A 14,947-nucleotide genomic window follows, 5' to 3' on the forward strand; every position below is an offset into this window, starting at 1 on the left:
CATAGAACTTCTCTTGACTAATGCCAGGCCATAGTCCACCACCAAACAGCAGGCGTTCATGAATGCCTGATGTACTGTGATGTTTGGAGGGACGCCTGCATGCAGGCGGTGTGATATGATCGACTGGCGTGTGGGAAATGCGGGGATCTAATTGACTTTAGAGGCGCGCCGCTACCAACATGCTCCAAATCAGAGCCAACAGGCTGTTTCTGTGTCGGACACGCTTCAAACTCCAGCAGTTTGTACAAAGTGCTTGTGAAAGTGTCGGGGTTAGCACGCACGTTACGCTAAACAGACGTTTCTTTCTCCAACGAGCCCAAACAACGTTGGCATTTCCCGCTCTGTCCCCTCCCCTGCCAAGCACGTCAGGTTGTGTGTGATTGTATTTGTGCGTCTCCAGAGTCAGTGAGCATCACTGCAACCTCACATGGCAGCAAGTTAGTGTGGTCTTCAAGGAATCTTAGTGCGGGTAAATATTTGGATGCACTTCATCTGGCTGGATGGCGTATCGATGGGGTAATTTGTCCTTCAATCAGGCGTGGAGAAGGTGGGGGCTGATTACTGAAGTGACGCCACTGCACGTGTGAACACAAACACGGATCTCCTGATTTCCATATGAATGCCAGCGGGAAGCGGAAGTGCCGCCTGGTAGCGGTGACACTGAGGGGGAAGCGGCGTGGTATTCCTGATGTGGTATCAGGGGTCTGGAAACGAGAGATGGGATGCAGATGCCACTTTGCCCCCCACTCACTCGCTCCTGGCCGGCCCACGCATATGCTAAGTGCTTAGCATGTACGTTACGCTGCTACGTGCTCCTGGAGCACCACATCAAAGATGTGTGGCGTGCGGGGATGACGCTGAGCTTGTTGCTTATTTGACCTCCAAAGTGTTAGCATGTGTTGTGGGCGCTTGTGTGTAACAACCAAGTGGAAAGCACCCCTGCTGCACGGTTCTTCATCCCAGACTCACAGGAACGCACCCCCTTGTTCATTGGATGGCTTTTGTTGCTGCTTTAGTCGCTCCTGACAAGCAACTTTCACTTGTTCACCTGCTGACATGAGAGCGGGGGTGTCCAAAGGTTTTCCAAGCAACTTGGCCGCTTTGCTATTTAGTAAATATGCTAAGAAGTTCTATACTGCACATTTCTCATCTCAGCTCCATTTTGTTTTGCTCTTTTTGTCTTTTTGTCATTTTGTGACTTCATTCCCAAAATATTAGAACTTTTTCCCAACCTAATGTTCCTAAAATTGCAACTTTATTTGAGTTTTGTGTGTCTTTCATGATATTACCACTATTTCCACTCGATGCTGACATTCTAATAAAATTACGACAGGATTCTTGGAAAATGACAGCTTTTTCTTCATGAGTTGTGCAAGTGAATATTTTCAGCTGTTTTTTTTCATCTCTGCTGTTTTTCTTATACATTTTCCAACTTCTTCATATGTGTGACTTTATTCCCACAACGTTTGGACTTTTATTCTCAGAACATTACAACTTTTTCCACAACCTAATTTGATCAAATTGACAACTTTGTTTGTTGTTGTCTCTTATCATATTACAACTTCAAGTCTTTTTTATATTTTAAATTTATGCTACTAAAATGATCTTTTTTCTGATAATATTATGATGTGATTCTCCTGAAATTACAACCTTTTTCTCTTGCAATTTTGACTTTTTCCTTGTAAAATTACTGCAAATTTGTCCATTTTTGCTGCTTTTTTATTTTGGATTTCTTTTTGGTACTTTTCTAGTTAAACAATGTTTTTAGAATGTGCTGCAGGCCAATAAGAAACCAGCCCCGGGTTGCAAATGGCCCCTGGGCTGCACTTTGGACACCCCCGGTGTATCTCTGGCAGTTTCCACACGAAGCCCAACCCTTCCCTCCCTTGGTGCTTGAGTGCCGATCACTTCCACGTGGCTGCGCTCTCTCTTATCTGCATTTCTGTCCACATGTGACAACCCCACCCCCACCCCCACCCCCACTGTATCAACCGCAGGGCTCAGAACATTTTCAGGCAGGCGATGGGCTCCCCCGTCATCCTCTTTCACGTGGTCCCGGCCGCCATGAAGAAACCGTACGAGCTGCTGGCGGGCAAGAGAGACCTCAGCTCGCCTCAGTCCGGCAGGGTCCGCTTCAGCCAAGACTCCCTGCAGTCGGGAGACCGGACCAGCCTGACAGGGGGGCGGACCTCCAGGTTTGTGGCAGCGCTGTTTGGGTTTTGTTGAGCTTGTTTTTGTACACACAGGAGGTCCTCGGTCGACGCATGAGGGTCGGTCCTACGACGGCGAGGTACGTCGGGTTTTCAAGTATACTCAGAATTTCTACCTAAATGGACACACGAAGGACATATGAACGCTGGGAGGGGCGTTGCGATGGGGGGAGAGACAGGAAGTGCCGCTAGACTCCTTAGTTATCACTGTCCATTTCATAGGAGCAGATCCTTCCACATGTTCAAGGATGCCGTCTTGATCCTCGCTGATGGTCGGGACATTCCAGCGGCTTAAGCCACGCATGCGGCCAACCTCTCCTCACTTTTCACTTTCCTTTTCTTTGACACGCCACAATCAGAAAGGAGACACAAAGGTGGCTCAAGGTGACAAGTTAGGTCAGAAGTCCAAACGTGTGTTGTTCCGCATGCGCATGCTTCCGGTCTCATGTTCTGTTGGTTCAACTCTAATACTCTCATGAGTCGTAACACGAGGACCTCCTGCGCTGCTCCTTGGCAAAGTTCACCCATGTGCCCGCCTGTTGCAGTCAACAGGGCTCACTGGCAGGAAGCACACCGGAGCCAAAACGGAGATATGCCACGCTACCCCCATCCCTGGTGTCCAGTACCTCCTCCGCCTCATCGCCTTCCCTGCAGCGCAGGATAAGCTCCACCCCGTCCAGCAGCTCCTACGTTAAAGGCAGAGGACGCAGTTTCACCATCCAGCTGAAGAAAGGTAACGACCAACAAGCACCATCATGTTAACAGCTGATCAAACAATATGAAGGCCGTGGGGGGGTGGCCTCCCAACATGAAGGTTGCCGGTTTGATTATCAGTCCTCCCTCAGTCCCCCCCTCAGTCCTTAGGCAAGATAGTGATGACTGAAGGAAGGGTATCAAAGTGCTTTGACTTCCTTGAGGGCAGACAAGCGCTACACAGTACACAGTACAAGGTAAAGCCCATTTACCATTTTCCAGTACTCTTACTTCCTCACAGACAGGAAGTAGACGTCCAGTCAAGGAAGTCTTATAAAAAATACCTGCACATATGACGTCCTATCCAAGCTTGCCTGTAATCAAGACAAACCGACTCATCTGTTCTGATGCACACTCTGTGGTGTGATGCGTATTTAACATCAGAGATCTTTTTATAGTGGACAGTTGCAGTCACCTTGAGCAAGGCACGGTTCTGTGATGCTGCTTAACTGTCTTACTGGGTGCTCGGATCAAATGTAATCCAGAAAGGGAAGCAATTACCTTCATCCTGTGTAGCATGCTACACCTAACACGGTAAAGCTCAGTGTATGCATATGCTAACACTTACGAAAATGTCCAAACATGGGACTGTGCTAATGTTAACATGCTAGCACTAACATGCCAACACCTAACATGATAGCATGAAGTGTTTATATAACTTTCTACTTGAAAACAGTTAAAATGTTATGTTAATGTTAGCATGTTAACACTGCTAACATTTGCATGCAAAACCTAGCATGCAAAACCTAGCATGATAGCATGAAGTGTCTGGCAATGTCAATACTCATGAAAATGGCTAAAAATGCCACTATGCTAATGTAAGCATGCAATCAATGCAACGTTGACATGCTGACACTTAGCAATGAGTTCTACTTATAAGAATGGCTAAAAAGGTTACTATGCTATCATTAGTGTTAGCATGTAACATCCAATAATGGTAGCGCTAAGTGCCTGTGTATGTTAATACTCATAAAGATGGTATAAAATGCTACTATGCTACTGTTAGCATGCTATCAATGCCAAATGTTGTTTTGCTAATGTTAGCATGTTAGCAATGCTAACATTTGCATGCAAAGCCTAGCATGGTCGTGCAAAGTGTCTGCCAATGTCAGTACTCATAAAAAAGGCGTAAAATGCTACTATGCTAATGTTAGCATGCTAGATATGCTAACCGTTGTTTTGCTATTGTTAGCATGTCAGCGGTGCTAACGTTTGCATGCAAAGCCTTGCATGATAGAGCCAAGTGTCTGCCAATGTCAATACTCATACAAATGTCGTAAAATGCTACTATGCTAATGTTAGCATGCTAGATATGCTAACTATTGTTTTGCTATTGTTAGCATGTCAGCGATGCTAACGTTTGCATGCAAAGCCTCGCATGATAGGGCCAAGTGTCTGCCAATGTCAATACTCATAAAAATGGCATAAAATGCTACTATGCTATTGTTAGCATGCTAGAAATGCTAACTGGTAGCCTGCTAACACTTAGCATGACACAATTACTGCTGGCTTCTTGGAGATGCATTGTCCTAATTGGCGTATTGGAGGCCATAAAGGATTGGATCTTCCCCCGGCAGGAGGTTGATTGGACATATCCAGCATTGGTTTGAGGGCTCTGTCGTTCATTAGCGGGATTCATGCTTCCATTTTGGATGATCTACGGGGAACGTTTGGCTTGGCAGCACGTGTGACACCGTATCTGCCATTTGATGAAAAAGTGACTTTCACGACGACCGCGTTGACGGATGGAATGTTCTCCATCAAGGACTCGTTTCTGTCTGCTGAGATGTGGTTGTGGCGGTGACGCGAGGATCGGAGCTCACCAGCATTCCACAGCTATGCTCAACTTTTTGACTTTATAAGCGATCTCTTTGAGCATGCTTGTTTGGGCGCTGAAGCCTTAAAAAAAAAAAAAGTTGCCAGCCGTGCTTGGCTGGCCTTGTGCTTCGTCTTCATCAACACAATCACTGTCAGCCAAACCAGGGACAGTCGGACAGACTGCAAGGGAGACAAACTGGGGAAAGTAGGTCATGATGGGCGATCAGACGTCCTGACAGCTCTGTGAGATGAGCAGCGACTTGGGCGTGAATACTAATCACTGACAGCACATGACGTTACTTTGACACTCCACTGCTGGGAACGCGGACGGCGAGATAAAGTGGGGCTGCATCTGCCTCTCCAAACCTAATGACTCATTTATAGGCATTATGTTGCTGAGATGAAAGATTTAAAAAGGTACGTGTCAACAAACGGCTTGAGCGAAATGCGTCCGGGCTGTGTGGCGCTCTTACGCCAAATATACCCGGTTTGACAAGAAAACACTCAAACAAAACACACGTACACAATACATGTAATATCAAGAGGAAAGCCAACTTCATTTTAGTAGAATAACGTTGAAATATGAACTCATTCAATCCCAGCCGTTTTTCCAAAGGCAAGCCCTTCAGTAGCGGCCATTTTACACGATGTTTTTCAAGGCACACGGAGTATCGTGTTGTATGGTTATAGAAGCACGGAACCTAGATAAGAACGATTAGACTCCCGTCTTTCAGCAGAAGAAAAAAGTTTGTTTCTACCTTTTTCCGTTCTTTAGTAATCAGCAGTAGAACATAAGTAAGTTTCAGGGAAATATCAGTTCCTGACTAAAAAAATGATACGTTTCAAGCATAACTTTCACTTTGACACAAATATGTTCTGCTTTAGTGACAGCTCAAGTGTGTAATCCACTATACCAACACAACAACAAAATAAGCATTTATTTGCAAATGCAACACCGTCAGCTACGTAGTTAGCTTTCACATGTGGAACGTGTGCGTGTGCGCACGCGTTCAAATCTCCCTCCGACCTTCTGCACGCTGCACTCCTCCACGCTCTCTCGCTTTCTCGCTCTCTCGCTCTCTCGCTCTCTCGCTGTTAATAGTGCAGATGATCCATGCCGAACTCTTCAGTGCACGTCTGCCACCTTGTGGCCGCTTTCCTGTCTTAAAATGGCTCTGAAGCGAAGTGCATGAGCGGAGGGTTGCGTCATCACCTCTTTTTTCCTCTTGCACAAAAAAACGTAAAAGATGTATAAACACGTCTTTGGGAGCGAGCGTTCACGTTGAATAAAACGTCTTTGGTGTTGAATGAGTTAAGAGGAAAATACTAAATAATAATAATAATAATAACACGTCATTTTAATGGCATACAGTTGAAATAATACACAAAAATAGTAATAATAATATGAGAAACTAACCAAACAAAAAAAAGTTGTCATTTTTGGAACATTTGGTTGGGGGAAAGTTAAACCAAGGGAGTCCAAAATGCGGCCCGGGGGCCATTTGCGACCCATGGCTGTGATTTTATCGGCCCGCAGGACAATCTAAAAATGTCATCTAACAAGGACACTTAAAAACCCAACAACAGCAGCAAAAATGGCAAAATCAACCAAAAGTCAAAACAGGAGAGGAAAGTGGAAATATTTGGAAAATTACACAAAAAAGCAGAGATTTTAGAGTAAAGTCTAAATAGTAAGAGAAAAAAATAGAACGGTTGCAATTTGATGAGAATAAACTTGTAAAATGAGGAAAAGTATGATTTCAGTAAGAACGTTGAAAAAGGACAAATACGTTATTGTTTGAAGAGATGTAAGGTTAGCATTACGAGAAGAACATTTACAAGAAATGGAAACAAACAGCTCATTTTATGGGAATAAAGTCCAAATATTAAGAAAAAGTCATCATCGAATGAAGAACAAAAGTCGCACTCGGACGAGAATAAACTCGTTTTATCGTGGAAAACACGTCAGCAGTCCACCGATTCCGAAGGTGAATCGCTGGCGTTTTGAGCTCCTTGTAGCTTCTCAGCACGTCTGCATGTGCTGCTTCACTAAAAACCAAGTGGCAAAGTTGCATCTTTCGCTTCTCAGTGTGTGGCCCCCGCTGGACAGCTTGGACACCCGTGAGTCCTAACATTTACGAAGATGATTTAAGAAGACAGATGACATATTTGGGAAAAAGCCACGAGTGAAGTGGAAATATGACAAAGCTGACATGCTCTTTTTGTAAATATTTAGAAGCTCTTAGCGTGTTTCTCTCCGTGGGAAGGCTTTGTGATGTTGAGATGGAGCTTGATGGTTGTCCTCCCACGTTATGTCCACCAACACGCAAGAATACTTTCTATTGGGTGCGTTTGTCCTCCTGGATTCTTTCCTCTTACACTCGGACTCGCAGGTTACATTTTAGCACAAGTGGACCATCCAGCGGTTCCCGAGTGTACTTTTTGTAATTATAAACACTTGACTGACATTTCAGCATTTCATTTTTTCTGACAAATTCGAATGTCGTCATTCAGCAGAAAAGGTCACGTCGCGGCGCTGCTGATTCGTCACTTATTGTATTTACCCGCTTGACCCGAGACCCGCCATTCACAATTCCTTTGCTGAAACTTGAAGGTCACCAGCGGAAACGAGGAAGACTCAAGTGTGTTCTCGTGTTTTGGTGTTGAAATCATCCTTGACAGCCGACATCACCGCCAAAGAAGTCTTGCTGTGGCTTGTTAGTTTCATGCTTAATACGTTGCGTTGAGGAACATCACGTGCTTACGTTCGCTATTCAACATGTCCCACTTCCCACCTCGAGTCATTCAAAGTTGAAATGAAGAAGTATCACTGAGCAAAGCGAGTACGTGATGTATATTTGTGTTATTTTGGCAGGTCCAGAAGGTCTTGGCTTCAGCATTACTTCCAGAGACGTTCCTGTTGGGGGCAGTGCTCCTATTTATGTCAAAAACATCCTCCCTCGGGGGGCCGCCATCCAAGACGGCAGACTCAAAGCGGGAGACCGTCTTCTGGAGGTAGGACAGCACGCCGGCATTTTATTCTGAAGTGAGCTTTTATTGTTGTGACTCCATGCCACAATCTAATTAGCCTTTTGAACCTTCCGATTGGAATGACAGATGAACAAATGATGGATGAACAAATGATGGATGAAGCTCTCATTGGATGCTTCCTAGTTCATTACAGCCAAATGTGTTGGAGCGTTTGCACTTGACTCAGGAAGGTGCGTGATGCAGGTCGCTGATGTGGACTTGAATGGAAAAACCCAAGAAGAGGTGGTCTCTCTGCTCCGGGCCGCACCTAAGGGCGGGGTCGTGAACCTGTTGGTGACTCGCCAGGAGGAGCCCCTGTTGCCTCGAGAAGTGGTCAGTACGCACCCGCCATCTTTTACTTCACTCGCTGTGCTCTTAAAGGAATAGTGCACTTTTTGGGGGGGATTTTGCCCATCATCCCCAATCCTTATGTGACACATAAACGCACATCTTTCTCTTCTCTGTGCTTCGTAAATAATAAAGATAAACTGCTAGCACGAGGCAGCTAATAATGCGATGTAATGGGATTCACACATTCCGCCTATTCAGCCCTCGAAAAACTCTCCAAGGTTTTCTATCCGTGCTGTGAGCATGTAGTAACATGTGCATGAAGCTAGCCGGCTAGTAGCTAGCCGCTGCGGTGTGGCGAGGTGTCACTACGCCAGTAACGTAGTGCTTGGGCGTAACAATGTTAATAACAATCATAATAATAACAATGTGGTTGATAAGCAGCTCACCTTATGGAAATGGAGCTTTATAGGTGTGTCCCATTACGTGCAATCTCTTTGTATCCGTTTTTATGTCTTTAGAACGCACAGAGAAGAGAAAGACGTGTGTTCAATTCCAAAAAAAAGTGCACTTTTGCATGCGTATTCATGAAAGGACCAACAAGTCGAGGTCATGGCCCAACGTTGATGCACTCATAAGTACAGTAAACGTGCACATGCTTTGCGTGGTCTTTAGTTGGGAAGTCCGTCCAAGCCTTTGACTGGTGCTGTCGTTCTAAATCTGGGGTCTCGTCCTGCTCATGGAATCTAAAATGGCACATGATCCTAGTAGGACACTCTAGGAAGTTTCTTTCTATAAAATAGAAGTTGTGTACGGGTAAATTGGCGTTCTTCACTCGTGTTTTGCAGGCCTACAATGTTGCGATTGGTCTGGGATTGAGAGTCGGTTCCCGCCCACTGCCCCCATGCTAATGACATGCTAATGGTCATTGGCAAACAGTAAAGAAGAACTGCGTATGATCGATCAATGTTGGAGAATCTGGCATCAAACGGTGCTGTCTTAATGAAACACTAGACTTGTTCCGTGAAGAGCAAAGGAGCTGTGACGTGAGGTGTTCAGCGCCCTGGAAAACAAACAACCTTGCCAGTGCCCTTTGGAAGGCACAGAACTCTTACATCTGAACAAGGTGGAAGCAACCAGCGGTACTGAGCAACAGTTGCTGATGAGAGCTGGACATGTAAACATTTACAGAAATCTGAAAGGTTGGGTTTGTAGGCTCGGGCCCGTTTAAATCCACACTGCATCTGCAGCTGACAAAATGATGTCATCCACTCAGACCTTCCATGTACGCATGCAGACACCTCCTAGCCAGGAGATGAGCATCACAATCACGCGGGCGTTTCCCGTAGAAACACACTCAAGCCTTCAGACACGCCGCTTCCTCGCAGGGTGACTTTGGCTGTCGCCGACCAGATGGTGAGGCGATTGCCCTCGTCCAGTTTGGTCTCCACGGCCCTGACAGCAGGAGCGCTTGTCAGAGCAACTTGGCAGACCAGAGGCCCCCGATGCCAAACTCACGCCCACCCCGCTAATCCTCATCCTGGCTCCTGAGCTGCTCAAGCAGACCTTAGACTCGTCTTCCTGGACGAGCGGAAGGGGGGTGTCCCGATGTGTAGGCTGGCTCCGTCAAACGCTGCAGCGTCTGAATGTTAGAACAAGGCCGTCAAACCCAATCATATTGTCATCAAACACCGATTGATATCGGTGTGTGCCGTGCACTAACTACAATCACTTTGTGAGCGGAGTGGTGCTGGGCGAGCGTGGCGGCCGTGCTCTCAGCTCCTCAGGCGTGACGGAATTAGAGGAGGGCTGTCATGGAAAAGACAGCCCAAATCATCTCCCTCCCCTTTGTTTTCTCCTGGTTAACTTTTGCAAGACTTACTTCTATTTTTCATCACTTTCCTCCGGAGATTAGGTTTGTCTTCGCCTCACCCGCCGTGTTATTTTTTTCCCTCTCTCTCTTTCTGTCACACATTACCCAGCACCGCTTTCACAAATCTCAATAATCCCTACAAGTATGTTCATAAAAATCAGATAAGGAGGCCAAATCTCTGTCGCTGACAGTTATTGCAAAAGATGGTGGAAAAGCATGGTGGGTAATTACAGTGCGTGTGCGTGTGCGTGTGTGTGTGCGTGTGTGTGTGTGTGTGTGTGTGTGTGTGTGCGTGTGCGTGTGCGTGTGTGTGTGCGTGTGCGTGTGCGTGTGTGCGTGTGTGTTTGTGTGTGTGTGTGTGCGTGTGTGTTTGATTGGGATTTATGGCACGTCTTCAGTGGAAATGCAATTGTGCTTCACCACACACAGACACTCAAAGGTTTGCTTGGTGTGATTGACACGTGCTTTCTGATGCTAAATGTTCCCGCCAGGCCATCGTTTGGGTGAAGTGCTGTGCTTTTTCCTGGACTTCTCTGTGCACCCCGGAGGGATTATTGCATTGTTCTGCTGTGTTTTGCATGGCTCTTTCATTACTAGAGTATTTTTACTTCCAACAATACTGTAGCTATCACTTGCTTTCAAACTGTCTTTCTCTCTGAGGCCAGGCTGAGTGGTCAAAGATCAGCGTGACATTGAGTAGGAACATCAGTATTTTAGCTTTCTAATTGTAATAATAATAACAATATAATATTGAAATATAGTGTTAATACCTATGTATGATGACATTATTGTTAGTAGTATTACTGTTATTATTCTTTTATTATTAATAATATACTGTTCATTATCATTATAAATAATAAAACATAATATATTTTGTATTATTATGTTAATACTATTTTAATAATAATAATAATAATAATAATAATAATAATAATAATAATAATAATAATAATAATATTATTATTAGCATTAGCATTATCATTATTGTTATTATTATTATTATTATTATTATTATTATTATTATTATTAGTAGTGGTAGTAGTAGTATTGTTATTGTTATTGTTATTGTTATTGTTATTGTTATTGTTATTGTTATTGTTATTGTTATTATTGTAATGTTATCATTATGATGAAGTTACGTGGTGGAGTTTGAAAAGACAATGGTCGCTGTTCCAAGCCATCGTTTTCGGGTGCTGAAAGCCTTTGCCAAAAGCTGTGTGGTAGAAAGAACACGGGCGTGTGCGCTTAAGGCAGGATTACAAGAGACTACAAGAAGAAAGGGAAATGATTTGGCGGCCCCTCCACAGATTTAAAGGTTAATTCCCAGAGACTTGGAGGGTGACAGACTTGAAAAAGGTTGCATATGAAAGGGAGTCAAAAAGTTCCAATCCACATTACAGCTCTACGTGAATATCTATACATTGTATTTCTGTTCTTGATGTCAATCCTCCTGACTTGCTCGCCCCCCATCCACGCATGTTTTCTCACAAAATAACTGCGTTTCACAATAAATACACAACCAAGCGCCTTTTTGAAGGTGACTTGGCGTACGACTGCACTACACGCCTGACATTTTGGCCTCTCTTCACCCCTTATTTGTCACTCCAGCATGGATGCTCAATCATGACACATCAACCCGACCCACAACGAGGGCGTGCTGACTCAGAAGCCCGAGCGCATAAAAGTGCTGTTCCTCTTTGCTCTTACATCATTCAGTGACCTTTTTTTTTTACTTAATCACTGTCTGAACTGTGGCGAACAAATGGGCTTGGCGAGGCTCTGTTCTAACACTGTGGTCCGCATAAGAGCAATTAAACAGTACATTAAAATCCCCTTTTTATGATGGTATCGCACTTGTCACTGATCCATTAGTAGCTGTATCTGCCAAGCAATGAGAATCTTAATTGCGCAATTAATTTCAGCCTCTGATTGATGTGACAGATGGATTTATGGCTCGTGAGAACGTCGGGGACGCGTCAGACGAACGCATGACAGTGTTGCGGATAATTATAGCCGTCTAATGGCCCCTTTCTAATGGCGCCGTCTTGGTGGCCCGGTTTAGAATCCCCCACATTTTGGTTTAACAGCCGCACTGTGATTGAGGCAGATTGTCTCAGTGATGAATCATGAATGAATCCCATTTCTTTGAGTTGCTCACATGTCTGTTGGGGGGGTGGGGGCACGAGGCCAACGAGACCAGATGAGATTTTAACATTCATTTGAAGAAAAGTACAATTATGACTGGACAGTCATACTTTTTGATGTAATCGAGTCACAAAATAATGCAGGTGCATTTTGAAAGGTTTGTCCAACAAATTGACTATTTTTGTGGCCAAACAAAACACTGTTGTAATCATAAATAATTAGAATATAATAATGCAATATTTTTCTAATATGTCATTTTTCACTCTGTAAAGTTGCAGAATTGGCGTTTGTGACGTGTGTTTTGTCACAGGCAATGCGTACAGTCTGTCAGACGTTTGCAGCATTTCTTGAAATGCTGGCTTGTCATCTGTATTAAAGAGCAGCCTTTCTTTTGCGGTGACTTTCTGTGAACAAACCATTTTGCGCTGTTCCGTTTGTATTTACTTTACCCGACCAAGCGTCTCAGTGAGTGTTGACTGTCAGAACGAACGCTTTTTCCCCTCAGATGGGAAAGGTGGGTCAGGTTGATATGTTTGAGGTGGGCAACTTTCTTGTGTTGCCTTGTAGGTTGCTGACACTTTGTGTCGATGGGCTGGGCTTGCCCATTGTTAATATTCCCAAAAGGGGGGCTGTGACATTTGGCTTTGCAAACATCTTTTTCCCCACCTATCTTCAACAACGTCACCTTGCATCGCTCCTGATGACGTGACGCTCTTTTGCTGTGTGTATGCTAGCGGCCCGTTCTCCCCCACAGAGACAAAGCGATTGTAGGACTGTTTCATGAAGCGTGTAGGTGCTGAACCAATGCACAGAGTGAACCCTCTTCCTGCCTGTTTGGAGGCGAGGAAATGATCCAGTCCTTTTATTGTGTGATTAATTATTATTTTATGATCTCAAGACCGTTTTGTCCTGAATGACAGATCCTGGGACACCCCTATTGTACAGAGGAGAAACATTCTTGAGAAAACAGAAAAAAACCTTGTTTTTTTGCCCTCTGCCAAGACTTGCTAGCTTCCTCCTGCAAAATCAATGATGAAGGTCGTACAAGTCAAATAACAGAAACATCTATTGACTGAAGGTCACTCATCCTTATTTATTTTCCCAAAGCTAAGTTCAACTCTGTCATCTGCACTTTGATTGGGAGCTTCATGGGAAACATGCAACTCATGCAATTAGAAACTTGGATTTAGCAGTGCATGAATGACACGGTGACTTGATGCCGTGCAGCCATGCACAAATAAAGCATCACATCTTTGGTGTGAATATCATCAGATCAACTGAAGTTCTTGCCTCGCTCTTCTTGCTAATAAAGTGCGAAAGACACAGCATTTTAGCTTCACACATAAATTTTAAAAGATAAATCTTGTTGGCATGGGTGAGTGCAGCACAGTGTGAGTGCAGGGGGGTGTCATGGGTAGCAGTGCATATTTACATTTTTCATGTAAATATGCAAGTGGATCATTTGCATCTTCAGTACCTGAGGGCAGGTTGGTGTTAAAGTACAGTAACAGGAACATTTGACATACAAGAAGAGAAAAAGAAAATACATAAAAAAAACAATAAGCATAAATCACGTGGACTTGACAGAACCATGGATTTGGGCAGACTTAAAGTGCTAAAGCGCCCAAGTGCTAAAGTGCTAGGTGCTATAGTATTGCAACCTTCCAATGTTTTGACATACAGTATATCTCACACACAAAATGTGTGCAGATGTTACTGCACTTGTAAAATGTACACACACACATTTGCATACGCACCATTCACAGGACACGCCTCCGTAATTATATGAACCGTAACTTCCACACTGGAGGAGTCCACATTGTAACATGAGACATTTAACATTTAGCACACAGAAAGATGTTACACCGAAATATACTTCATGAAATACATGTTTTTTTTCCAAGCTGTGTGTAATACGGCCAGTTAAACACTAGCCTACCAGAAAAGTCATTCATGTGATGTCTTAGGATAATTCATCTTAAAGGAGGGAAAAAAGTAATTACAGCAGCAAGTCACTTTTGTTAATCGTTTTCAGAAGAGTTCTGATGGTCCACCAGCTAATCTCATCTATTTCTCCTTTCCTGTTGGGCTTTGCATTCAACATAAATCCTAATAAATCCTAATATTTTTGTGCCTTATAATTGTAGCCCTGCGATGAAAGTGGAGAGTTGCGAAACATGCTTGGTCGTAATTGAAGATACGCTATTGAAGGCAACGGCCGCCCGGCCAACCGCTTTCCAAGCACGTCCTGTCAGTGCCGACGGTTTTCATTTATCGCTTTTCAGCAGCTGTTGTCGTACAGTAATTATGTTTGCTGTCAGCGCAGACAGCGGGGGTGTGCACCGCCGCATTGTGCCGACAAACAAGGTTGTTAACGGCCACTTGTGGCGACAGTTACTTTTCCCCTGAAGGGGGATTCAGTGACTTTCAACAACACATAATAGGCTGGAGAGTCCACGTGCGGGTGCACGAGCAAATACATTTACCGCCACCCTTGTCCTGGAATGATGGCCGTCTGAATTCAAATTTTGCAGCTGCTGTTCTATTTAAGCGTCTTTTCATCTCCATTCATCATCTGTTTGCAGCTTTTTTTTAACAAACATTAATCATTTGATTACAGTCAGAATCTCTAATGGTCATGCAAATTTGGATGGACAGCCTGGATGACAACGAGCCCGGAGCTCAGTACTACGCCATCTATTTGTTCCATGATCACTGGTGTCAGAAGTGGGATCGCTAGCCATGAGGCACGCTTTATATTCATACAATTCCTAAAGAAAAGCACTGACCTCTGACCGCTTGTGTCCTGTAAGTGGGGGTGCCTCATCCA

At 44.3% G+C, this 14,947-nt stretch overlaps 1 protein-coding gene across 2 annotated transcripts in view; it reads left to right on the plus strand.

The window, feature by feature from the left end:
• Positions 1–14,947, plus strand: part of LOC129173895 (partitioning defective 3 homolog) — a 308,256-nt gene that overhangs the window by 120,675 nt on the left and 172,634 nt on the right. The window contains exons 9-12 of one of the 2 annotated variants that reach the window (XM_054765212.1): positions 1,998–2,195; positions 2,756–2,943; positions 7,657–7,796; positions 8,016–8,144. In XM_054765212.1, coding sequence (XP_054621187.1) covers positions 1,998–2,195; positions 2,756–2,943; positions 7,657–7,796; positions 8,016–8,144 — 655 coding nt within the window. Of the gene's footprint in view, positions 1–1,997; positions 2,196–2,755; positions 2,944–7,656; positions 7,797–7,955; positions 8,145–14,947 lie in introns of both variants that reach the window. The other variant, XM_054765211.1, reaches the window with a different exon arrangement.

The sequence above is a fragment of the Dunckerocampus dactyliophorus genome, chromosome 21 (genome assembly GCF_027744805.1).
Source record: "Dunckerocampus dactyliophorus isolate RoL2022-P2 chromosome 21, RoL_Ddac_1.1, whole genome shotgun sequence".
Lineage (NCBI taxonomy): Eukaryota > Metazoa > Chordata > Actinopteri > Syngnathiformes > Syngnathidae > Dunckerocampus > Dunckerocampus dactyliophorus.